At 45.3% G+C, this 27,760-nt stretch overlaps 1 protein-coding gene across 1 annotated transcript in view; it reads left to right on the plus strand.

Moving 5' to 3' along the window:
- Positions 1-8,400: 8,400 nt before the first annotated feature.
- DEDD2 (death effector domain containing 2) overlaps positions 8,401-27,760 on the plus strand; it is a 40,474-nt gene continuing 21,114 nt past the window's right edge. The window contains exons 1-4 of the mRNA XM_075328355.1: positions 8,401-8,539; positions 20,174-20,696; positions 25,629-25,739; positions 26,970-27,095. Of these exons, the coding sequence (XP_075184470.1) occupies positions 20,240-20,696; positions 25,629-25,739; positions 26,970-27,095 (694 nt within the window). The 5' untranslated portion in view covers positions 8,401-8,539; positions 20,174-20,239. The remainder of the gene's footprint in view (positions 8,540-20,173; positions 20,697-25,628; positions 25,740-26,969; positions 27,096-27,760) is intronic.

Here is a 27,760-nt window from a genome sequence, read left to right on the forward strand (position 1 = left end):
GCTGCGGCACCTGCTGCTTCCTTGACCTTTTTCTTCATCTGTTGTAGTCTCGTCAGTAGGTCCTTTGTCTTTTCTTTCTTTATCGCTGTCTTTCCTTTCTTCTTCTGTTTCTTTAGGGCATGGCATTACATCTAGCGCGTACCAGCCTCTTTCGCCTTGATGCATGGTAAACTGCACTGTGTCTCCCATTCTCAGGTTTCTTCCAGGATGTCCTCTAGGCAAATTAGCTCTGACGTCTCTCCTATTGACAAAAATGCCTTCTTTGATACCAGGTGCTACGATGAATCCGTATCCTGACTTCAGGCTAAAATCTTCCACAATTCCTCTACAAAGGGGTCCTCTGACCTGGGCTTTGGCTCTTCTCAGGAACCGTTTTTCTTCGAGGTCTCTGGACGTGACTTCTCTCTGCTCTGGGGATGGCGGCGCAGGGGAAGACTGGGTTCTGCTGCGGCGCCGTGTCTTGCGGGCTGGATTCTGCGAGGTGCAGCTTACAAGCTCCCAGGTGAGGCTTTGGGGCAGATCCTCTTCAGCAGAGGGTATCGGGTCTTCCTCATCCCAGCGGGAATATGGCAACATCTCCGGCTCTGGGCATGGATCCACTGCTGGTGGCTCCTGAGTCAGCTCCTCAGCTTCCTGGCCTCCCCTCCCCCTTAGTTTTTCTGAGCACTCCTTTGGTGGCAGTGCTGGGGATGGACTTTCATCAGCAGGCCCAGGCGGGGGACTCTTTGGCGTGGTTGCTGCAGGAGTTGTCGGAATCCTCTTGGGGGTGTGCGGAGGGAGCATGTACCGGTCCACCATCCATTGTGGAAACTTGGCCTCCATGTCAGCCTTCAGCTGCCAGTATGCGGGGTCCTCCCCCAGTGTGGGCTTTCCAGCAGGGACCTCTTTGGACTGGGGAGCGGTGTCTGCTCTGGCCTTGCAGGCCGGGGAAAATGGTGATGCAATCTCTTGGCGGGCCGCGCCTGGCATGGCGGCGGCCTGGTCTTGGCGGGCCGCGCCCTGTGTGGCGGCGGCCTGGTCTTGGCGGGCCGCGCCCTGTGTGGCGGCGGCCTGGTCTTGGCGGGCCGCGCCCTGCATGGCGGCGGCCTGGTCTTGGCGGGCCGCGCCCTGTGTGGCGGCGGCCTGGTCTTGGCGGGCCGCGCCCTGTTTGGCGGCGGCCTGGATCGGCGTCGCTGTCGCGATGGGATCGGTGCAGGCTGGGCTGGGCGTCGCTGCAGCGATCGGAGCTTGGCGGGCCGCACCGGACGTGGCTGCGGCCTGGTTCAGCACCTCACTTGCGGCGCGGACGAGCGTTGCTGCTGCGGTGGGGTCTCGGCGGGCCGGGCCTAGCATGGCGGCGGCCTGGGTCAGCGTCACACCTGCAGCGCGGATGAGGGTCGCGGTGGCAGCCGGTTCTTTACGGGCCGGGCAGGGCATCGCTGCAGGGACCGGGTCTTGGTGGGCCGAGCAGGGCATCGCTGCGGCAGCCTGGGCTTGGCGGGCCGCACCTGGCGTGGCTGCGGCCTGGCTCAGCGTCGCCGCGCCGGGCGCCTCTTCAGGGACCGCGGGCGTGGCAGCAGGGGTCGGGGCACTCGCGCTGGCAGGGGCATCACTGGACTCACCCATCGGTGGCAGCATCGGGGTCGGAGTCGTTGCCACTCGGTCTGGCGCTCGGCGCGCGGCTCTCCCTTCATAGGCCTGAACCGCGGCAGCCATCTCCAGAAGTTCCATACGTTCTTCTCTGATCTGCTCCACGACCCGGGTCTCCAGTCGGTCGCAGAACTGGGCCAGCTCCCGATACCACCAGGCAGCGGAGCCCGGTTCTGGGTTTCTGCGGTCAGACGCCATTTCCTCTGCGCCTTCTTCTGCACGATTTCCCAGCAGTGGACTCGTCGCTGCCTCCAGTTGCAGGCTCTTCAGTTTCTGCTCTGCCTCTTCCAGCAGCAGGCTTCTGGCTCCCTTTCTGTCCCGACGTCTCTGAACGCTTCCGCTCTCTTCACAAGCGAGGTCAGAACTCTGCAGGGGATCTCTGGGTAGCCACACCTCTTCGTGGGCGGTAACTTCTCCCAGCGCGGGCTGCTGTTGTTTTTCGGCGCGCTTTTCATGGTGGCAATATGGCGGCGCTTCCAATTTTTCAAGCGGACCGCCCAGGCACATGGTCACCTGTCTGAACAGGTCTAGTCCTTATCCTGTTCGTGACGCCAGATGTGAAGCCCCACAGGTGTTGTGTCGGTGCATTACCTTCAGGGACTCCACTCGGCTGGATCTTGTCACAGGTAGGGAATCTTCTATTTGTCGTGACGCCACTCTCAGAGTTGCGGTCAGTGGGGACCGCCACTGCAGGTTGAGGGACGCCTGGGGCTGATGGTGAGTGCAGTTAGTTGGAATAGCCTCCTGAGAGTGAGGCAAGCCCCAGGGCCCTGTGTAGGTGTGTAGAACCACAAGGCGCAGAATAACTCCACACAAGCAGGATGTCTTTCAGGGTTTTTTTACTCACAGTTGATGGCAGGGTGAGTGACCCGGGCGTAGCTGGGATGAACCAAGTGGGAACCAGGTGTCCTTCAGGCTGACTTGTGAGGGTGACTACCAACTCGCCTTCCTTAGCCCTTGGTGGTTTGGGGTAACCCCGACTTTGAGTCCCTATGGGGGTCACCCAGGGAAGATGCTGCAGCCTCTCTCCCCTTCGTTTGCCGTTTGCTTGTCGCCTGGACCAGGCCACTCCAGCTGCTTGCCTCCTGTGACCTATGGGCCCTAACTGTGGCTACGTGGCTGCGGCTTTTGTGGTGTTGTGGCGTGGGCTTTGAGAGCCCCACACCGGCAGGTTTAGCAAAAGAAAGCTGGATCTATCTCCGCTTCGGGAACTGCCGCCCGTTTGGGCCTGGTACTCTCTAGCAGTCTCCTTACTTCCCACTCCGTTGCTCTCTCTCTAGCTGAAGATGGATTTCGGGTAGCACTCCTAGTTGACCGTTCTCCCCCGTCAGTAGCCACTGCGCGGGCGCTGTCAGACTGCACAGCCCCAGGGATCTGCTCCTCACTCGAGCTCCCTGAACTCTACACTGCTCTGGCTCACTGCCCCTCCTCTCCTGTTCTTGCCTACGCCACCTAGCAACCAGACTCTCTTACCACACCCCTTGAGAGGAGATGGAGGCTTTTGGCCCCCTCCACTATTCCAGTGAAGGTGAAGGCTTTTCCCCCTCCTGGGATCCCCAGGGGTCCTCTCAAAGGTACATGTGTGAGACCTGATCACTATGCGCCTGTGTACCACACCCCAGTCAGCCTTCTGGATTACCTGTGTTGTACTGTCCCCAGCATGGGTGCAGTACTCAGTGGTGCCTGACCAGGTCAGGGGCGCCACATCTGCATATACACCTCTGTATTCTATACCTTCTTGGACAGTTTATACTATCTGTACTAACACTATTTATTGTTAGCTTACCCCTGTGCAGTAGCCTACCTCTGTGTGGTATCCTACATGCAAACTGTACCAATATAATCCATTGCTATTGCATATTGTGATGCTATATCTGCATATTTTTAGTTACATCTCTGCATATGGTACCATTATAGATGGTTGGCATTATCTGCATTAATATAACCCACTGTTATGGCATATTGCTGTGATATTGCTCACTCTTTGTATTGTACTCTCTTGGATGGTTGCACTAATACAACCCACTATTAATGCATATTGTTGTGTTATAGCTACACACACTTTGTTACCCTGGGTATTGTACTATACTGCATGGCTCCCCTTTTTTGGCAGCAGAGGATAGTCCAATCTTAACAGAGGTTGGGACATCTTTTGATATAAGGCTTCTAGGCTTTATGATTTTTAAATGATTTTAAGTGTGTGATCCTGTGTTCTATTTTGTAATAAAGTACCTTTTTATACAAACTTGGTGTATCCCTCTTTCATGCACACTTCTTTTTCTCTCCTTGGTTATATTACTGGAAGATGCCAGGATGGGGAAATTGCACCAAGATGAGGAACATTGCGACTAGAAGGGGCACAGGATGTTGAACATTATGACTGCAGGGGTCCCAGGAAGGGGGGACATTATTACTCCAAAGGGCCCAGGATGGGGGACAATATTACAGAAAGGGGCACAGGACAGAGGACATTATACCAAGAAGGGGCCCAAGATGGGGGACATTATTACTGCAAAATGCCCATTGTGAACTGAAATGTTGGCAATTACAGTCAGGGCCAGAAATATTTGGACAGTGACACAAGTTTTGTTATTTTAGCTGTTTACAAAAACATGTTCAGAAATTTCAATTCTATATATAATATGGGCTGAAAGTGCACACTCCCAGCTGCAATATGAGAGTTTTCACATCCAAATCGGAGAAAGGGTTTAGGAATCATAGCTCTGTAATGCATAGCCTCCTCTTTTTCAAGGGACCAAAAGTAATTGGACAAGGGACTCTAAGGGCTGCATTTAACTCTGAAGGCGTCTCCCTCGTTAACCTGTAAACAATGAAGTAGTTAAAAGGTCTGGGGTTGATTACAGGTGTGTGGTTTTGCATTTGGAAGCTGTTGCTATGACCAGACAACATGCGGTCTAAGGAACTCTCAATTGAGGTGAAGCAGAACATCCTGAGGCTGAAAAAAAAGAAAAAATCCATCAGAGAGATAGCAGACATGCTTGGAGTAGCAAAATCAACAGTCGGGTTCATTCTGAGAAAAAAGGAACTGACTGGTGAGCTTGGGAACTCAAAAAGGCCTGGGCGTCCACGGATGACAACAGTGGTGGATGATCGCCACATACTTTCTTTGGCGAATTTAATTTAATCGTATGAACGTATATCTTACCATCATATAAAAATAAACACCAGACAATAGACAGTGATTGAAAAATATCAAAAGGATAAAAATCAAATTTGAATATCAAGATTTTCTATATATGCAATAGCGTTATCATTTACAATATAGAAATCCTTCTTGTCACCATGGTAGGATCTCAGGGGGCTCCTCAGCAATGTGCTGGATAGTGTGACGATCTGCTCCACAGTCACAGGTCGGAGAGTCATATTTTCCCCACTTATACATAAAATCTGCACAGACGCCAAAGTTTGTTCTGATACGATTTAGAGTAACCCATGTTTTTCTTGGTAGATTGAAGCCTGGTGGAGGGTTTTGTAAATTAGGGAACATTTGGGGATCACCTTCTACTACATTGACCCAAAGTTCTCGCCATTTCTCCTCTAAATTGAAGTTTTGTTCATGCAAGGTGATTGCAGTTCGGATGGGTGGATGTCTTGATTTCAATCGTTGTATTGTAACATCTCTGATATTTTGGTGTATTGGAAGTTTTTCATTATTCACTACTTTAGTGTACTCTTTAAGTAGGAGCTTTTGTCTTCTTAGATTTGCGGGTGCGATATATTCTTTGGTGAAGAAGAACCCGTTCACAACATCAACTGAAGTCCAGAACACTCTCAGTGAAGTAGGTGTATCTGTCTCTAAGTCAACAGTAAAGAGAAGACTCCATGAAAGTAAATACAAAGGGTTCACATCTAGATGCAAACCATTCATCAATTCCAAAAATAGACAGGCCAGAGTTACATTTGCTGTAAAACACCTCATGAAGCCAGCTCAGTTCTGGAAAAGTATTCTATGGACAGATGAGACAAAGATCAACCTGTACCAGAATGATGGGAAGAAAAAAGTTTGGAGAAGAAAGGGAACGGCACATGATCCAAGGCACACCACATCCTCTGTAAAACATGGTGGAGGCAACGTGATGGCATGGGCATGCATGGCTTTCAATGGCACTGGGTCACTTGTGTTTATTGATGACATAACAGCAGACAAGAGTAGCCGGATGAATTCTGAAGTGTACCGGGATATACTTTCAGCCCAGATTCAGCCAAATGCCGCAAAGTTGATCGGTCGGCGCTTCATAGTACAGATGGACAATGACCCCAAGCATACAGCCAAAGCTACCCAGGAGTTCATGAGTGCAAAAAAGTGGAACATTCTGCAATGGCCAAGTCAATCACCAGATCTTAACCCAATTGAGCATGCATTTCACTTGCTCAAATCCAGACTTTAGACGGAAAGACCCACAAACAAGCAAGACCTGAAGGCTGCGGCTGTAAAGGCCTGGCAAAGCATTAAGAAGGAGGAAATCCAGTGTTTGGTGATGTCCATGGGTTCCAGACTTAAGGCAGTGATTGCCTCCAAAGGATTCGCAACAAAATATTGAAAATAAAAATATTTTGTTTGGGTTTGGTTTATTTGTCCAATTACTTTTGACCTCCTAAAATGTGGAGTGTTTGTAAAGAAATGTGACAATTCCTACAATTTCTATCAGATATTTTTGTTCAAACCTTCAAATTAAACGTTACAATCTGCACTTGAATTCTGTTGTAGAGGTTTCATTTCAAATCCAATGTGGTGTCATGCAGAGCCCAACTCGCCAAAATTGTGTCACTGTCCAAAGATTTCTGGACCTAACTGTACTTCCCGACTTTTACATACTGTGGAGGGGTTACTGAAAATTTGTGGCCTAAACCTCTCCCATGTCCGGTTTGTGTGCCTCTTGAATGTTTTGATGTCACCGTAAAGAAAAAAATTGGCGGAATCATGCCACGAAGACGGTTTGTACAGTGCCCAGGTGACTCCATGGGGTTCTACTTTCCCCGAATTTGTACGTAAATGTTGAGTATTATAAAACTCAGTGTTACTTTATGAGCCGATAGGTGTATATAGCCTCTGCCTTATTGCTATTGCCAACAGAAGGTTTAAAGGGATTATCCATCTTTTATTTTACTTAAATACATGTATTTGGGGTTAAAAGTAATTTTTTGCATTTGCGTTTCCCTCTAAGGCTATATGTGCACAATGCATCTTTTACTGCGTTTTTGGTGAGCTTTTGTGGTCACAAGGAAACACCCAAATGCATGCATTTTATTATTATTATTATTATTATTATTTATTATTATAGCCCTATTTATTCCATGGCGCTTTACAAGTGAAAGAGGGTGTACATACAACAATCATTAACAGTACAAAACACACTGGTATAGGAGGAGAGAGGACCCTGCCCGCGAGGGCTCACAGTCTATAGGGAATGGGTGATAGTACAATAGGTGAGATTTCCTTCCTCCAACAAAGTCTATGAGGTTTCTATTATGCTGTTCTCACAGTGCGTCTTTTTTTGGCTGCGTTTTTTGAAGATGCAGCATGTCAATTCTTTTTGTGTCTTGTCCCTGCGTTTCGGATGACTGGCAGATTAATCCACCGCTGACTCGGGGTCGGCAGGGGATTGATCCCTGGTATCTCGCCAGATGCCGGTCCCTATATAAAGTCAATGAGGACCAGAATCCGGCGCAAAGGGGTAGGAGCAAGCGCTTCATACTTACCGATTCACCGGTGACACTGCTCCTGTGGCCGCTCATTCACTTCCCGGGCCGCTCATTACCTTCACTGAACATGCACTGCTTCCCCCGCCCCGCTGATCGCAGCTCAGTCTTTTCCTGATCCTCACAGCGGGTACTCATGTTCTATGGCGCTCGCTGTGAACTTCAGATATAGCAGAGCTGAATCGTCATGGGACCTCGTGTGGATTATGTCGGACCTGCAGGGGTATTTTTGGGGTTAATAAAGTGGTGATTTTTTTGTCTTTTATTAAAAAAAAAAGGATTATTTTGGTGTTTGTGTTTATTTCTTTTCACTTACAGATTAGTAATGGAGGGTCTCCCATTACTAATTTAGGGCTTAGTGGCAGCTGTGGGCCTCCATTAACGTCTTAATACCCCTATTGCCTCCGCACCAGGGCAACGAAAAGAGTCGGGTCCAGCGCCAGAATTGGAGAATTGGCTCTTTATTTCCCTCCATATAAGACTTTGATGTGGTCTGTGGTCATAAATGACCAGAAAGGAGCTCAGAAAAAGATAAAAGAGTTAAAGCCCCCCAAAACTCTCCCATCAGAGCTAGAGCTCAATGACAAATTCTCAGTTAACTCATTCTGCAGCCAGCAATACGGAACATAGCGCAGAGGCAATACAAGAAAAATGATTTAAAATGTTTAACGAAACCCAATTGCAAAAATGATTTTTAACCCCAATTACATGCATTTAAGAAAAATAAAATTTGCCCTCAAAGGTAGACAACCCCTTTAAAAGTCCCCAATATAAAGTATCAGCTCAGGCTGGCTAGGACAAGGCCGCTGTACACTGTCGCCATAGCAACCCATCAGCGCCTGACGCATCCCTGTACGCACTTTCTAATGACGTCCTTCCAGTACGTGGCGCAGCTACCATTTGTGAATACTAAAACTTACGTAAACGTAGCAGCAAGCGCACAGCCCGGGCAGTCACGTGGCAACTCGTCTTCTGCTGCGTGACAGCGCATTACCACTTCTCTCCTGCGCATGCGTCTGTCACGAGATGGCGGTTCAGTGGTGAGAGGAGGGAAGGGGGCGTGGATTCTAGGCTGACCGTGTTTCTGCGCTTGCGCAGTATTTCAGTAGAAGACGCTGTCAGAGAAGCTGAGGTAACCGGACTGCTGCTCGTTCCTCGGTTCACGTTATATCGTCGACAACAGTATACGGTGAGTGGGTTATCGGGCCTTGTGTGTGTATGCGTGAGAGAACCGGGAAGACGGTTATTTGGCTGGGATATGTCGGTGAGCAGGAGCTGTTAGTGCCCTGAGTGACATGGCGGACGGTTCCTGAGGTAAATAATCCTCCTCCTCGCTCTCGTCGCCGCCCTGATGCGGTAATAGCGGCGGGACCGCCTCCGTAGTGAGGGGTTATAACGCTTTTTAGGCCGATAATGGCTGAGTAGTAATGATTGGTGGTGTTGTGCCTCTCAGCAGGGGATAATGGTGGCGGCCTCCATGTCTGCTGAGTGGAGGAAGAGCTGTCATTATCCTGCCTCTGCTGTGCCTAATAACAGTGTGGGGTGAGCATGTCTGTCAATTCGTCCATCCATCCATCAATCAATCAGTCAAGCTGTCAAGTCTGTGTGCCAATCAATCTGTCCATCAGGTCAGTCAGTCAACCCATCAATCCGTTAGTCCGTCCATTAATTGGTCTGTCAAGCCAGTCCGCCCATCAATCTGTCCATTAAGTCAGTCAGCCAACCAGTCCGTCCATGAAGTCAGTCAAGCTGTCAAGTCTGTGCGTCCATCAATCTGTCAGTCAGTCAGCCCATCAATTCGTCCGTCCATCAATCAGTCGGGCTGTCAGGCAGACGGATGGCTGGACAGACTTGACTGATGGATGGACTGTCTTGATAGGCGGACGGATTGAGGGGCGGACTGAAAGACTTGATTGGCAGACAGACTTGACGAGCTGACTGACTTGATGGATTGGTGGGCTGACTGACTGACTCGATGGACAGATTGATAGATGGACTGACTTGATAGGCGGACAGACTTAGCAAGTCAGTCCATCAATCAGTCAAACCTGTCCGCCCATCAATCTGTCCATCGAGTCAGTCAGTCAGCCCACCAATCCATCCATCCATCCATCAAGTCAATCAGGCCATTAAGTTAGCTCGTCAAGTCTGTCTGCCAATCAGTCTGTCCAAGTCAATCAGTCCATAAATCCAATCCATCCAAGTCAGTCAGGCCGTCAAGTCTGTCAGCTTATCAAGTCAGTCCATTCATCAGTCAGTCAAGCCGTCTAGTCTGTCCGCACATCAAGCTGTGCATCAAGTCAGTCAGCCAGCTCACCACCCATCCGTCCATCAAGTCAGTCAGGCTGTCAAGTCTGTCCGCCCATCATTCAGTCAGTCAATTCACCCATTAATTCGTCCATCAATCAAGTCAGTACGTTCATCCGTTCACCAATTAGACTGCCAGTTCGTCCGTCTGTCCCGGCCTTTCGTCCTGGCCTTACATCCGGCTGTGGCATTTACCTTGTGGGGTGCTTCCTGCTGGCAGGATGCCGCCGTTCTGTGAAGGTGAAGGTCACTGCTGGTCATATTCTGCCCACAGTCGGGGTTATACAACTGAGGTAGCATCTGTCAAGGCTCCAGGGATGTCAGTAAAAATGAAAGTCATAATTTTGGAGTCCTGACTATTACGGGACAGTACAAAGTGATGGCTGGTGGGCTAGTGATGTGTTGTGTTTTTTTTTTTTTTTTGTTTTTTTTTTGTAGGGGTGACGGGGGGATAACGAGTTACCATCTATCCACACAGTAGAGGGCCGAAGTGATCAGCTAAATAGGGTCACTGTATGGTAAACAAAACAGGAAGGTACTCTATTTCCCCAAACATAAGACCTACCTCAAAAATAAGCGTGGAGTATGCTTATGATATAAGTCCTTCTCCAAAAATAAGCCCTAATGTACCATCCTCTAATAGTATCCTGAAATAAGGCTTGAGCAGCCCTTTCAGGATATATAACTTTTATTGGTGTACAGTTGTGTAGCCCAAGACGTTTAGTCACATGCTGGCTAATTAAGGGAAATTATTGGAAAATGAATATTCACCCCTTCCCCCGCCTACCCCTCTGAAACGTTATGAGTGATTGGAATGTGTGTTAATGAAAGAAATGAATATTCACCCCTCCTTGTCGGCATTAGTGATTGTCAGACTGCTATTGGTATTACAGCCCAAAGATCGCAGCGCACTGCTCACACTGTCCGTCTTCTCTCCTCACCTGAGCGTGACAGCTACACAGAAATACAGAGCGACCCACTCAGGTCAGAAGAGCCGCCGGCCAGTCTGATCCTCGGGCAGTAATATGGCCAGACGTCTGACTGAGTCACTGATGCCGACACAGAGGGGTGGGCAGGAATATGGCATATGCAATTGGGTGAATAATAATTTCCATTAACTTACATGCCAATCACTGCCGTCACTGCAGAGGGGTGGGCGGGGGAAGGGTGTTTGATATTCATTTTCCATTAATGGGCGACCCAATACACCACTTGACAATAAGCCTAGCACATCTTTTGGGGCCAAAAATAAGACACTTATTTTCGGCGAAAGGCTGGAAGGAGCAATCTGTTTGCCTGTTGTGCCGGTGATTCAGCTGCTCTAAATCAACAGATTAGCGCTTCTTCATCAGAATGCGACTGTTGACGTCACGGTGATTGACAGCCAGCTCCCCGTAGTTGGGCATTAGGGAGTCGGCTGTCACTCAGCATGTCGGCAGTGATGCCCCAACGATAGAGCTGTCCGGAAGAAGAAGAGCTGTTCTGTAGACATGTCGTCAGTAGACGCCGCAGAATCACCGCCAGGAGTGGTCCGTGACCTTGACCTTAAAATTTTTTCGAACTGCCAATGACCAGTGGGACACCCACCGATCAGCAAGGGGATAAAGGGGGTTGTCCAGTGAAGATAAATTAAGGGCTTAGAAATCTGTGTAGTTAAAGGAGGTGTCTGGGCATATGATAGGTCTTCGACATTGTATCGATGGGTGTCTGACACGTGGCGCTTTCACCGATTGGCTGTGCTGTTCCACACCATACAATGTTTACATCCAGCTAATAACAGCTGAAGCCACTCCGTCTAATGTTTACATCCAGCCACCAACTAACAACAGTTGAGGGTATCGAGTGTCAGACTCCCCCATCCCCACCGATTTTGTGGACTAAGATCTACGGAGTTTCCAATGTCGGGTGAGCTGCAGCTCCTGACCTCTTCACTATAGGCCAGGACTTATGGCCTTGTCCAGGCCACGTAGGTCGCTGCATATCATAAGGTCGCAACGTTGCCTGCGAAGTTAAGTTCTGGCCTATGTTGAAGAGGCTAGGAGATGTGGCGCCCCCAACGACTGAAAGAAGAGTATGACGGGCGGCGAGCAAACCAGAGTAAGGAGGTGTTTTGCTTCACCCCCCAAGCTCTGTTCCAACCTACACGTATCCGGGTTAGGAGCAAAGCTAAAGAACGTATCTCATTCATACCCTGGGGACTGACTGTTGTAGGAACTACGGTATATGCTAGTGTGGAAATTCTTTATATAACTAGACAGCCTTTTACAGAACTGCGGCTTATGTAGGCATTATATAAGCAACATGAATGAAGAGGTCATCTATACAGTAGATCTACATGTATGGAAGGCTGAGTTGTATGTGCCTAAGTGAGCTCCAGGAGGCTAGAAACCGACTAATGAAAATTATGCCGCAAGTGTCTAGTGTGAACCCCATCAGCAATTATGATTGATCAGCTAAAAACCTCTTGCTTTTCGCCAATCTTTTTTTTTTTTTTTTTTTTTTTTTTTTATGGTGACTAGGCATGACCAAATCAATTTTCAGGACCCTTTTAGAGCAGCACGACAAGCCTGAATTCACTATAGAAGGGAAAGAAAAGCGCAATAGGGTCTTACCCGGTTTGAGGGTAGAAGGAAATAAGGAATGTTACACTCACCTGGTGAGTTTGTGCCAGTCACAACCGCTTATGATCGATGATCGCTTGTGAGTGTCCTGATGGTTCAGAAGCGGCACGATTTCTTTTTTTCCTGAAGAAGGAGACGGAGATGTCTCTGAAACGCGTAGAACTGTGAAATAAAAGAGACATTTTTAAATATACAGCATCCGTGGTTTTTAGCGCGGCATTAAACTCGTTTTCTATTTTTCAACTATATATTATAAGCCTGAATTCACAGCGCCTTTTCTTATTTGTAGGCCTGGAGCCACTTCATTGTTGAGGCGTGACACACGCATGACGTGGCACCAGGGATACTGAGAATTGATTCGCTCACCTCTAATGAGGACCTAAAAATTCTCAGCAAAACCTTGTACAAACAAGTAACTGATATACATCAGGTTCTGTTCACATGTCCATTATGTTGGGTATTCTCAAGTTGTCTCTTGAGAAGCTCAGAGCTACACAGACTCTTCAATTCCTGGTCTCTGGCAGGGTGGCAATCCTCATTGAGTGACCGTTCTGGTGACAGAGCTTTAGTAATGGTAGCACTATAAATCTCAGCACATGTCCTGCTGTGGACACATTCAGCTATCAGTGGTTTCTTCTGGAGTCATCACTAATTCGCATATAGAAATAATGAGGCATTTGAACAAGCTGAGAACTGTGATTAGGAATCCGATGTGAATGCTGCCAGCTCATAATTTTGCACGTTTTATAACAGAAGCTTAAAAAGCTGAAAGGAGAAAGAGAGGTGAGCAAGCTATCTGCTATTTAGCAATCAATGTACTGGAGAGAGGTGGCAGAGTTATGCGAAGTGAACTTTTCTCCTGGAATGTAGATACTGCCACACTCTTGGCCGAGGTCCATGGAAACTAGCTGTACACTATTAAAGATAAAAGCTCTCATTGCAGTGGAATGACAAACAAATAGAAAAAGCAAGTCAGTTGCAAACTTCATGTTCATGCTGTCTAACAAATAAAGCAATTTAAGAACTTGAACACACCTTTTCAACTATTCCATTTAGGTTTAGAACAAACAAACCAAATCTTGTGCGCTCGTGTTTCAAATGGAAGCAGAAGGACCCTGTTGATTACTATAGGGGTCTGTCTTTTTTTTTTAATAAGAAAATTGATTGCAAGCATAATGTTTTTCTTTCCCTTTTAAAACAAAAACCTGACAAACAGACACCCATATAAATAAATGGAACCCATCTTCTTCCTCAATTTTCATTAATTACACAACTAATTGATTTTTGGGCATTAACGCCATATTGTCCAAAGCGGAACAATGTCCAAGGATAGAGTATGAACACAGCCGGAGTGATGTAACAGTAATGACGCAGACGTCCCATGTTGTGTGATTAAGCTGGAGCAGGTATATAGTTGCACAGTAATCACTGCAGTAGCAGACCATTATTGATGTGCTACGTGCAGTATGTAACAGATGTCTGTCTACTATTGGATGTAGCATGAAATAGAGATACTGACAAATACAGTCAGTGTCTCCAGATTTTTTTTTTTCTTTAAGGTGATAGAGGCCATATGGCCCTCACCAATCTACTGGCGTAAAAGATCCTCTGGGTCCTCGGCAAGCCCCAGTAGAGTACATAATGCCTCCCTGAAGAATGACTGACTGAAACCTGCATAAAGCTGTTCTGCAGAGAGGATGGAGGACCGCCACCACGCTTGTGTAAGGCGGCTTTCACACTATGTTTTTTTAACATGCGTTCATGAACGTTTTTTTGCTGTAAAAGCGGATCCTGCTTTTACAACAAAAAAAACGCATGCAAATGCATGTGTTCTTTTGCAGGATCCTGTCACTTTAAGTTTATGGGCGGGCATTGGAGTCATGTGATTAGGAGTCAGTGGAACGGAACATGATAGACTGGGAGCTGGCTTCTGACAGCTGTGGAGGCTCGTAACCAAGGTAAACATCGGGTAACTTGCTTGGATACCCGATATTTACCTTGGTTACGAGCAGCTGCTAGGAGCCGGGCTGCCTGCTCCCTGCACACGTAACCAACGTAAACATCGGGTAACTAAGAGAAGCGCTTTGCTTGGTTACCCGATATTTACATTGGTTACTAGTGTCCGCAGCTCTCAGGCAGGGGAGAGAGAGAGAGAGAGAGAGGGGAGAGAGGGATTGATCACCCGAGGCTGGTTTCTGGGCATGCTCAGTAGAGCAAGCAGGATCCTGTCTCAGCATGCCAGCGTTCACATGTGTTTGCGAGCTGTTTAGTCAGGATCCAGCAATTTGCAGTATTTGGACGCAGCTCAAAAACTCTACAATGAAGAAAAAACAAAAAAGCAGCACCAAATGTGCACTAAGGCACTAAACATTCCAAACTGTACTTATTTTAAAAATTTTGAGATTTTTGGCAAAAAATTGCAATTTCTTGAGCTGCTTCGCCACGTCACGGCAAATCTCATTTGAAGCAGTCCTACACTAAAATATTTTTATAAAATGTGCCATACGGCCTCACATATGAATAGTAGAACTGCTCTCAGCAGCACTCACCTGGTCTATTTCAATCCCGTACCCATGACTGAGTCATGGCTGTGGGCGGGACAGGTCCAAGCAAATGCTGCATGAAGTAAATAGCCTGTGGACAAAGCCTGATGACTGAATGTGAACAGTCACCAACCGCCAAAATCTAGACAGATGGAATACATCCCAAATTGGGGTGCAAAGCAAGGTGGAGGTCAACCACCGACCAATTCAATGAAGAAAAAACAAAAAGCAGCACCAAATGTGCACTACAGCACTAAACATTCCATTCATTACAAGTAGCGTTTTTGAAAAATGTTAAAAAACTGCAACTCGCTGGATCCTCACTATAACGCACGCAAACGCAGGTGAATGCATGTTGACGCGAGTACATTGCAAATGCATTGAAATGAAAACGCATTTGCACTGGATTTGTTTTTGCGTTAAAATACGTTCAGGACGCATGTTAAAAAAACGTAGTGTGAAAGCCGCCTAATTTGTAGTTTTATGTGAATTGATGCTTTGTTTGTGTAAATCTGGCTTCCTCCACCAACACTCGGGAACTGACTGCTTGCTCTGCATTAGTGTGCATACCGCATGCATCATTGTCAGTCAGTCTGCGGGCAGGTGAAGCCTTGCTCACTGAGTAGCATTTACAAGGATATTTATTTTATAGGGAGATAAAGCAACAAATCATACAAAACTATATGTATGCCGTGGCATGACTTCCTTTCTTTATCTTATGTGGCCTTAGATTGTGCAGCGTTAAAATAGTGACAAACCCTCTGTCGATGAGTTTTTTTTATCACTTAGCATTTATATCTTTCCATTGCATAGGCCATAAAAAAACATTTGATAGTATGGTTAAACCACATTGGTGCAAATAACTATTTTGCTGCTTCCATGCTGTCAGATTAGTATTAGGTGAGTGCACGGCCATGCACCATACCAATGGTGACCAAATGTGATTTGTCCACCCTGATTAGGGGTGCGTTGAGACGGCCGTATAAATCGATCTGAGATCGAACCTCAGTGGACGGACTTCCCGACCGGTCTTCATAGAAATATATGAATCTGTCACCCTGATTGGGAAACCTGCTGGTCAGTCCGTGCATTACGGTCCAATCTGGGGCCGATTTACCCATGTGTAGGAATAGCCTGTCATATGTTTTTATTGGTCTGCCCTTGCAAACGTGACTGGCATGATTAATTTTAATATTAGTTGGAATGCTAATTGCTGGATCATTATGACCTCAGTAAATGAAGACATGTTTAAGAAACTTACCTGATTATGTAATTGTATAAAGCCAGCCTACCTATTATGTAAGGTTTGAAAAAGTATAATTAAAGGGGCTGTGCAGTTCTGTAAATTTAATGGTGTGTACTTGGAGGTACTTTCAGTGAGAGGTCCTCTTTCAGTTGGAGCTGCTGCCCTGATTCTGGGACGGTTTTCATTTTTCTCCTGTACCCGAGTTGGCATTGCTGCACTTATTTTCTTCTGTACTCCTCCATTTGTTATTGCTCCACGGATTCTGGAACAGTTTTTTTTTTTTTTGTTGTTGTTTCTATTACGTCTCTGGTATTCAAGGGAGCATCCTACAGGTATTCCATCATTTTATATTATTATTATTATTATTATTATTTATTTTATTTATTATATAGCGCCATTATATATCTAGATAAAACTTTTTAACAGATTTGTTAACTGTGTGTATTTTTGATGAACTTTTATTCTTTGAAGTAAAAAAAAATAAATAAAATAAAATGTAAAATAAAAAATTGAACACACATAGGCAATGTCACAAGTTGTATTTTTGCGGCTTTTTTTTTCTCCCCGACTGCAAAACTTGCTTTCTTGGCAGTAAAATAGCTGCATAAAAAGCATATGTTTTGATGCAGATTTGTGTCATTTGTCAAGAGTATATGTTTTAACCCCTTCACCCCAGGGCGATTTTTTTTATTTTTTTTTTGTGCGCGATTTTTCGCAATCATTATTCGGGATCTGGAGCTCAGTGATAGCTTTTTTTTTTTTGCGTCTTGAGCTGATGTTTTTAAAAGTACCATTTTTGCGCAGATGCTACGTTTTGATCGCCTAACAGCGCAAAATTTGCGACGACCAAAAAAACATAATTTTGACGTTTTGGAATTTATATTTTGATTGGGCATTTCTGAAAGCGGAGATACCAAATATGTGTATGTTTTTAATATTATTTTTTTTTTTAATTTTACTAGTCCTTCTAGGGAGCTATAAGGAAACGCGTAGTGCTGGTCATGTTATTCCCTGTGTCTGCATGATGAAATAAAGACGTGATTCTTTGCCTGAAAGAGCTGGACTTCCTTTCTTCTTACATTTAAATCGCGCTTTCACATTTTGACAGCGCGATCTAAGGGGTTACCAAGCGTGGGTGGATCGTGGATTCACCTGCACCTGCGAAGCAGACACGTTTGCTGTATAAATCAGACATGAAGGGATCATGGCTGGCTCACCGCATCATCCAGCTGTGATCACCCCTTCATGATTTAGGACGTATCAGTACGTCCTCGGTTGTGAAGGGGTTAGAGTTTTTAATCAAAAATGCAACGGTTGCATTTATGCACATTCTCATTGCTCTCTATGGTGAAGAAAAAGCTGAAAGAATTGACCTGCAGTAGTTTAAAAAAACAAAACATGTACCAAAAATACAGCTAAATGTACAATAGGCTATGATCTTAATCCAACTCCTTGGATTTTGGCATTTAAAGGGGTATTTTCAAGTTTGGCGGTTATCCTTTATCCTTGGTTAGGGGATAACTTCTCATTCGGTGGGACCCCCAGTGATCCCAAGAAATGTAGCCAGTAGTGTGCACCGATTGTGCCTAAGACTAGCCGACCGCAACACTCCGCTATTGCTGGCGATTTCCTTAAGAATGAATGGAGTGTCAGTGTGCATGGCCAAGCACCGCTACATTCACATGGGGCTCTTCAGAGCTCCAATCTTTGGAATCGGTTGGGGTCCCAGCAGTCAGACTCCTAGCGATTGGGAAGTTATTACTTATTGGGATAGGGCATAAGTTCCCAAATTGAGAATACGCCTTTTAAAGTGGTGGGCTCAGACAGCCTGGCTCTGTGTATGAGGGGGGAGAGGGCTTTAGCTGTGGCATCAATTTCTTGAAGCCCTCTTTATGATGGCAAAAGACTTTGACTTCTTATCAGAACCGTGCCTTTTGCTGATTAATTAGGGAGGGTTCGATAGATGTTAAGTAGCCTATCCATCAGTAGGCATTCTATTTCCACACTCTCCATAATGTAATATCTGATGTATAGTAATTTACCGCTTCTTGTGAAGATCCCTAAGCCATCTCTAGTGTCCCGTTTGCTTTAGTGCAGACCTGATTGCCATTCTCGCATGCAGTGGGGATTGGTTTGTGCGTGGAGCAACTTCTGAGACTGCAAATAGGATAGAATCATCTTTTTACAAGAGGACCTGTGGGTGAAATGGTCCATTCTTTATTTGTACGTGTAAGACACACCAGGGTATTGGATTAATATTAAGGGTTGTATAGACATCATTGATCAGCGCAGTGTTGAATTAACACCTGTTGTATATTTATAGATTGACAGAAATGAGCTACATTTTCTGTCTCCTTATTAAGACACTTTTGTCAGGATGTTGAATATATATGATTCACTTGTGGTGTAATGAAGTCAGAAGTGATTAATGAGTGGCTTATGGATGGGATTACTCCTGGTTTATTGATCATTAAGCATTCTCTTCACAGCGCTGTGATAGTAAATCTCTGCAGCTTTCTGTTGCTTTCGGAGAAAAGTACTGTGTAACGCCTTGGTGAGAAATCCCGTACCCCCAAAATGCTGCATTGCATGGCTTTGGACAGGTTTTCTGTTTAGTCTTTCAATTAATATGAAATTTGCTTAAAATACTTGATAAATCAATTATTATTACTCAGGTCCATCTGAACTATGTGGTTTGTTTTCTATCTGCTTTTATTATACTGTCATTTGCTACTATAATGTAATTTAAAGGTGCTTTCTAGGCAGAAAATATTGATGACCTTTCCCTCAGATCAGTTATTAATATTGATGGTGGTCCGACACCCTGCACCCCCATTTATCAGCTCTTACTAGCTTAGGTGGTGGTCGGATATACACAGCACAGACACTGTTCAATGTGTAGCAGCCACTGCCTAGGACTGCAGATCAGCTCCTATTCATTTGGTTAGATAGTTTGAAGTGTCGGACAGTGGTTGCTACACAATAAATGGAGCTGCTCTGTTCAGTCTTTGGAGTAGAGGGGTGACAGATGTTGGACCCCCCCCCCCCCCACTCGTCTGACACTACTGACCTATACTGGGGATAGGTCATCAATATTTTAAAGCGCACCAATCAACAGGATTTTCCTATATAACCTAAAGGCAGTGCTATACTGGCGTTATGCTGATTCTATACATACCTTTAGTTGTGGGATCGGATGTATAGGTTTTGAAACGCAAGTAAAGTTGGTAAAATGAACAGCTTTTTAACTGGCAGCTAGGGTGGGTATTCATAGTTATTCCTGCCCCTCCCTGCCTGTCCATCCTCCCACTATCCAATATTTATGCTAATTCCATTATAGAAGTTTGTGGCTATAAATCATGGTGACTAAAAGGACCTGTGCTGATGTCATACCCATGTGACCAGAAGGGGCAGGGTCTCAGCCAACAGAAAAATGTTGCTTCCTGGTATCAGCTATGTTGGCCCTTCTGGTCACATGGGTATGACATCAGCAAAGGTCCTTTTAGCCACCATTATTTAGCCAAAACCATTAGTATAAATAATAGGGGGAGGAACAACAGACAGGGGTGAGAATTGCTGTCAAACCCCACCCCAGCTATTAGCAGCTGCTGTCAATTGAAAAACTGTTCATTTTACAATCTTTACTTGTGTTTCAAAACCTATACATCCTAGCTGACAACTAATGGTATGTATAGAATCAACATAATAGTGCCAGTATAGCACTGGCTTTAGGTTATGTAGGAAAATCCTGGTGATTGGTGCCCTTTTAAGCCTGGACAGCCCATTGGACATGTCTGCTGTGCAAAATCCGCAGTAGTAAAAATCTGTCTGTGTAGTCTGCAGCATGTATTGACTGTAAGTGTATGCCTCGGATTGTAAAATCTCATCCCCGTCACGGTTACTGTAATATGCAGCAGATTTTTGTGTCCATAAGATATGGATGTAAAATCCGCATATCATGCAAACATTCCTTCTGAGGTTTGGTAGGCCTAAATGCCAGTAGGTGAATTATTCCGATTGAAAACCGCAGTCTGTTTTATGGTGACCCTTCCATCTATTTAATACATTTTTATTTGAATTTTTTTTTTTTTATTTTTTTTTTTCAGGAGTTTTTGTTTGCATTGTACTGAATTGTCAACTAGAATTTGGACCTCCTGAAGTTGATCACCGCAATGGCTTCAGTCAGAAAGCCGGTCTTCTCTCAGTGTTGGGAGGAAGATGAATGCCTGGAGTATTACGGCATGCTTTCTCTGCATCGTGTGTTTGACTCCATTGGATCCCAGTTAACAGACAGTGATGTCGATGCCTTGTCATTCCTGTTGACTGAATCTTACCCATTTACTCATCCTCTCGACCCTAATATCTGGACTATAGAAGAATCTGGGGAAGGTCCTGATGGTGCTTTGCTTGCCGCATGGCAGAGGTGGAACCGGAGTTCCACTGCATCTAACGATGGAAGTTTGGATACCCCTCATCTACAGAGGCCTAAAAACGGCTCTGAGTTACTTCTTGAACTGGAGCGAAGGGGAAAATGTGACGAATCCAACTTCAAGCACATTCTTCAGCTACTGCGAATATTAACCCGACACGACCTCATTCCATATGTGTCCTTAAAAAGACCTCGTATAGGTAATACCCAAATAATATGCATGAAATGTTAAAAAGTTTAGTTGTCTGCCACATCCAGGCACAGCTCCTGTGTTTGGCTGTCACTTATTGGTATTTGTAAGTGAAATCCAAGAGGTGCACAAAAACAGGGATAAGGTATAACAGAAACATTTCCATCTTTTTCTGATTTTTTTTTTTTTTTTTTTTTTTTTTTTTTGCTTTACAGATACTGATATAAATATGGAAAATGTTTCTATAGAAAAGTGGTCTTATTTGGCCATCCCAAAAATAATTTCTGATAAAGTTAGGTTGCATGAGTGTATACATCAAACAAGTGTTAGGCTAGTTTCACACTTGTGTTGGACGGGATCCGTAGCATTGCGTTGTGTGACGCATGCAACGTACGCGTTGCATATAGTGGCACAACGCATGCTACAGATCGTACAAAATAACGCAATCCGTTGTAGTTTTTTTTCCTTGACTTTACATATCTGGGTATGCGCAGTTGTATAAAGACAGCTGCGTTAACGGAATCCGTCAAATGACGCATTCTAACGGAATCCGCCACCATAGGCGTCCATTATAAAAACGGACGCCTAACGGATTCCTGCAGGTTGCGTTTTTTTGACACTCCGCCAAGCGCAGAAAAACGTTACATGCTGCGTTCCATCCGCCCGACGCAGCGTCAAAATAACGACGCTGCGTCGTCCAGCGGATGCAACGCAGACACTTGCGTTACAGTGCGTTGTCCATACAAGTCTATGGAGAATAGCGCAGTGGGTTAACGGACTGCGCTATTCTCCATAGTGACAGAATGCGCTGAACGCAAGTGTGAAACTAGCCTAATCGGATGTTTTATCGAATAGCACTTGGGCCAATGTTATTCTATGGGGCAATGCTGATATGCAAGTTTTTTTCCAAAGCCCAAATCGGATGCTGCTCGCCCATGCAAGTGTATGGGTGCGTGGCAAACATCGGACTGCACTCGGATGACGTCTGAGTGCAGTCTGATTTCCACAGGCTCGCACACAGGAGCAGGTGGAGAAATATTGTTCTCCATCTTTTGATCACATCTGAGAAAATCTGATCACTCTAAGCTGACATTCGGATCAAACTCTCATCATGAGACAATCTACGCTTGTGTGACGCCTGCCGTAGCCTAAAACTTGCTTTCCGATCAAAACTCCATAATGGTCGTGACTTTTTCAAGGGTTGAACGCTGCCAATCTAAAACAGCAGCATATTCTAGCACCTTATCTTCCTCCAGCTTCTTTACTATTCCAAGTAACTTGTCATGTAAAATATTCAAGACTGTTTATGATAAAGTCTGCTAGGATATTTTCTCCTGACTTGCAGATCAGAAAATCTCCAGTTTAGAGGCAGCTGATTCAGCAAGAACCTTCTCACTTCACAGTTTTGTTTGCAGTCGGAGACCGGGCAAATTAAAATGTACTGTCTGTGTCCCCAGGTGAAAAAGAGTGGAGTGTAGCATTTCTTTTACACCATTATTCTCAAATTGCTACAATTAAAATGTCTGCTATTTGCCTTGTATTGCCAGAATTGCAATGGTTAAACATGTCCTTTGCCTAATTAATAAATATATGTATGTGTTTAAATGCACTACTAACAAAAAGTTCGGGGTGTTTGGCTTTCGGGTGAAAGTTATGCAAAACATAAAATGATCACGCTACAGTGTTATTGTAACAGGAAAGTTGGGCATTTAAAGGGAACCTGTCACCACTTTTTTTGGCGTATAAGCTGCGGCCACCACCATCGGGCTTTTATATACAGCATTCTAGAACATAAAAAACACTTTATAATACTTACCTAACGGTCGCTCGGTTGGCCAGATGGGCGTCTCCGGCGCCGCCTCTCTCGGCCATCTTTGTCGTCTTTCTTTAGCCGCGGTGCGTGGCGCGTCCGACGTCATACACACTCGCCGGCATTCAGGTCTTGAGCAGTGTGAATGACGTAGAACGCGTCATGCACACAGGAGTCAGAAAGAGGATGAAGATGGCCGAAAGAGGCGGCACTGGCAGCGGACAACGGAGAAGCCCATCTGGCCAACCGAGCGACCGTTAGGTGATTATTATAAAGTGTTTTTTATGTTCTCACAGCGGCCTGGGCTCTTATATACAGCATGTTAGAATGCAGTATATAAGAGCCTGGTGGTGGTGGCCGCAGCCTATACACCAGAAAAGTGGTGACAAGTTCCTTTTAAGTAGAAGCGTGCAATGGTGATTTCCTCATCTCAAGAAATTTATTGAAACAGTAGTCAACACTAGTGGTGGGTATACCCCCTCCCCCCAGAAAAAAATACAAAATGTAAATGTTTCAAAACCTTGTCATGTGGCCTTGAGCATCAATTACAGCTGATGATGACTTCTCCTGCCGGTCACAAGTGGAGTTATTGTCTGCGGAGGCCGGCATCTCGCTCTTCTTGAAGGGCGGCCCTCAGATCATTTAGGTTCTGGAGTTCAGAGTTATGAGTCGTTACACGGCGACTCAGCTGATGCCGTAGGTTTTCTATGGGATTCAGGTCTGGAGAAACTGCAGGATGCTCAATTTGTGGTCCCCCAGTCTCCAGCAGCTGTTCCCTAATGATGCGACTTCGATGAGCTGGAGCGTTGTTGTCCATGAAGATGAAATTAGGCCAGTGTTGTTCATTCAGAGGCTTAATGACTAGATTAATGTTATTCCAGTAGTAGGGGCTGTCACTGTACCATTCACACAGTATAGGGCCATTCTGTACTGACTAGACAAACTGGCCCGCACTAACCCCAGCACAACCAATGGCTCGTCTGCTGACAACAGTGGCTGATGCATATCACTCTCCTTGACATTTCCAACATTGTTGGTGGCTATCATTTCTGCTGAGCGTGATTCGACTTTAACCGGTGACCAGCACTGAGGCCATTGGTCCCTTGTCTGTCGTAGATGCTTTCTTGTTTTTTCTTCGTTGAATTTGTCGATGGCTGACCCCCCCAACTTTGCCGTGCACCCCAATTTGGGTTGTATTCCACCTGTCTTGATTTTGGCAATTGGTGGCTGTTCACATTCAGGCACTGTCCACAGGCTATTTACTTCATGCAGCATTTGCTTGGGCCTGTCATGCCCACAGCCATGATTCAGTCATGGGTACGGGATTGAAAAACACCAAGTAAGTGCTGCTAAGAACAGTTCTACTTTTTCATATGTGAGGCCGTATGGCACATTTTATATAAAAATATTTTAGAATAGGACTGCCCCAAAGAGATTTGCCGTGATGTGTCGGGGTAGCTCAAGAAATTGCAATTTTTTTGCCAAAAATCTCAAATTTTAGTAAGAAGTACAGTTTGGAATTTTTAGTGCTAGCTTTTTTGTTTTTTCATCGTAGATGATGCCTGAGCCTGGTGGCATGTCTAGCACTCAGACCACGCTAATTTAAGCTGTTTTAAATGGGCTGACGTGATACTTGGTGCCTCTTACCTTCCTTAAATATGCTTTGAGTTGTGTGGCATTCATCATATGGTCCCAAAAGGCATTGATCACAATGAAGCAGTCATCCGTATGGGGTGTGGCCAGAGGACGTCCACTTCTCTTCCTTTCTGCGATTCTTCAAGTCTCTCTCTGTGTCTCTGTGCAACTTGCTGATGACACTCTGTGACCTTCTAAGCTCAGTGACCACTTCCGTCTGAGAACATCTTGCTTGAAGCCTCACATTACTGTGGTACTGCTGATCAATTGTTGGGTGTCATCTTAGGGGTACTTTTCACGTTGCGACATCGCTAGCATCGGCTAGCGATGCCGAGCGCGGTAGTACCCGCCCCTGTTGCACATGTGATAGCTGCCGTAGCGAACATTATCGCTACGGCAGCTTAACACGCACTTTCCTGCCCTGCGACGTCGCTTTGGCCGGCGACCCGCCTCCTTCCTAAGGGGGCGGGTCGTGCGGCGTCACAGCGACGTCACACGGCAGGCGGCCAATAGAAGCGGAGGGGCGGAGGTGAGCGGGATGTAAACATCCCGCCCACCTCTTTCCTTCCGCATAGCCCGTGGAGGCAGGTAAGGAGATGTTCCTCGTTCCTGCGGCTTCACACACAGTGATGTGTGCTGCCACAGGAACGAGGAACAATAATATAATATTTATTCATTTTATATAGCGCTATTAATTCCACAGCGCTTTACATACATTGGCAACACTGTCCCCATTGGGACTCACAATCTAGAGTCCCTAACTGTATGTCTTTGGAGTGTGGGAGGAAACCGGAGTACCTGGAGGAAACCCACGCAGACACGGGGAGAACATACAAACTCCTTGTAGATGTTGTCCTTGGTGGGATTTGAACCCAGGACCCCAGCGCTGCAGGGCTAACCACTGAGCCACCGTGCCGAACAACATCGGATCTCCTATTGGTGCGACATTATGAAAATGACCGACGCTACACAGATCACCGATTTTCGATGCTTTTGCGATCGTTTATCGGCGCATTTAGGCTTTACACGTTGCGACGTCGTTACCGGCGCCGGATGTGCGTCACTTTCGATTTGACCCCGACGATATTGCAGTAGCGATGTCGCAGCTTGCAAAGTACCCCTAAGTCTCATGATGTCAAAATGTGATCAGCAAACCCTGAAATTTATTGGGTGATTCATGGATCACACAGCTATTGTGAATTTTGCCATTAACACTAGAAGTCCCAGAGAGGGGTCTTTTAACATTTCTACCATTGGAACCCATAGAGCTCGAAATTCCTGGGACTTCTAGTGTTAAGCTACTAGTTCGAGAACAGCAAGTGGTGCAAAGTTGGACATGTGCATCCAAAAGTCTAGAGAAGGTCACATTAAGTTCACCTGAAGAGGTCATAGGGCATTTTAGAATCATCCTGAAATTTCACCCGAAAGATATCCCTAACTTTTTGTGAGTAGTGTATATGCTCTGTTACAATGAAACTTGTCTCCTGTGCTTCACAGTGTCCCCAGAAAGAGACACACATGGCCCTTCAGTGGTAAACTCTGACAAACAGATGGATGGATGTCTGAATTCAACAACCTCACAGACCAGAGACGAATGCTGGGAAAACGGTAATACTTGGTTAACACTTATATTTTCTTTTTCCTATAAAAAACCTAGGGTACATGGAAATAAACAATGTGACACCAAGGCATCCTGTTGGGGGTTAGGGAACCTCAAAAAAATGCCCAATTGTTATGTTGATGCAGTGTTTTTATTACTGCAAAAAGGCAGCAAAGTGTCAGGGAAAGCAAGAATCCCCTACATGTAATATAACGTCTACCTGATTTTATGAGGACACTTTGACAATATTTTTCTGTTATTATATTAAGCTTTTAGGCTGATGCCACACGGGGGTTAGTGCGAGGCCTCACATGACACTCGGCTCACGTTCGCAGCACAGCGGGAGCAGAGTGTCATGCCACTGTGGTCCGATCCTGCAATCAGACCACAGCTGCGGAGGGGAGGGCCGGCGCTGCAGAGGAGAGGGAAGGGAGTAATCTCCCCATCTCGTCCATTGTCAACTGATGCGATTCTCGTACTGCACTAGTGTAATGCGAGTGCAATGAGAGGTTTCTCTCGCTCCCATAGACTTCAGTGGGTGCGAGTGAAACAGGATTGCATTCCACCTGCAGTATGCTGCGATTGTTTTCTCGGCCCCATAGAGAAATATTGGTTTGAGTGTATATATATATATATATATATATATATATATATATATATATATATATATATATATATATATATATATATATATATATATATATATATATATATATATATATATATATATATATATTATATTTTTTGTATCGCATTTCACTTGCTCTGTATAATTCGCGTGTGTGCTGACCCTTATAATAAGGATGACTACAGTTTACAGCTCTAAAGGGAAAATGTCATTAGAAAACTGCTTAACTAAAGTAAAAAATAAATTTCTGTATCATTATCCAGGTTTTACAAAATAGAAATCTTGCCGTTTTATTTACGGTCTCTAAACCTCATAACAGAATGATACAGAATAATCTGTAAAATTCATCCACCATCCACCACTGATTGGCAAATTTCTGCCTATGCACAGTGTACAGAGCTCCCAATGAGTGGGGTTATGCAGGGCTCTGCATTTAAAGAACTGCTAGATCTGCAGCAGATAAAACAGTGTTTTTTGTCGCCCAGCAGAAAGATAAATCGCTGGATTTGTGATCTCTCACATTAAATAATCCTGGGGTAGCAAAAATCCGGTGTCAGATATCCTTTTAATTATACTGTTCTAATTAAAGATTTTGGTTTACCTTTTACAGGCTCTAATGCAAAGAAAAGAAAGCGAGTAGGGAAAATAAACAGGGGCCGTTGCACAAAACCCAATAAGGGCAAAGTGAGCAGTGCTACCCCATCAGCTGAAACAGCCCAAACCAAAGTAACATGCGGTAAGTGTCGCCATGTCTCATTATCGTCATTCGCTTTCCAAGCATCTCTTCTGAATCCATAAGTAATGAAGAACCACAGTCTTACTGGGAACAGCCTTTCATCTTTAGCTGTTGCGGGTGTCACAGCTGCGCAAGAGGCTTGCCTATGACCGGCATTTTTCTTGATTCTTTCAGTGGTTCAGACTAACTTTTCTAAAGAAAAAAAAAAAAAGTCGCTTGCCCTGGTGTCTGTCCACTAACTGTTTTCCTCTTATCTGCAATAATCCTTGTTCCTCTGGTAGTCTTAAGTTCACCTCTTCATAACATCCGAATAACCTGACTAGATCTGTTTGCTGGAGCTGCATGTGTCCAAAGCTATGAAGTGTTGTGGCGCTACCTAAGTAAAGATGAGACCACTTTATCACACGTCCCCAGCACTTTATCACACGTCCCCAGTTCTTCCTAATCCACACGGACTTGGATGGTTTGTCCGCGGTGCAACCTTCTGTTCCGACTGTCCTGTGCCTTTCACGTCCTGCTGTAACATCCTTCTATTGTGCTGCTTTTCGCTATAGAGTCAAGAAATACGACCCCCCACAATACAGGCACTGGCTTGAATAATAATAATAATAACAATAATAATAAAAAAAAAAGTGCAATGGAAAGTGTTTTCATATATTATTGGT

This window comes from Anomaloglossus baeobatrachus, chromosome 11 (genome assembly GCF_048569485.1).
Source record: "Anomaloglossus baeobatrachus isolate aAnoBae1 chromosome 11, aAnoBae1.hap1, whole genome shotgun sequence".
NCBI classification, from domain to species: domain Eukaryota; kingdom Metazoa; phylum Chordata; class Amphibia; order Anura; family Aromobatidae; genus Anomaloglossus; species Anomaloglossus baeobatrachus.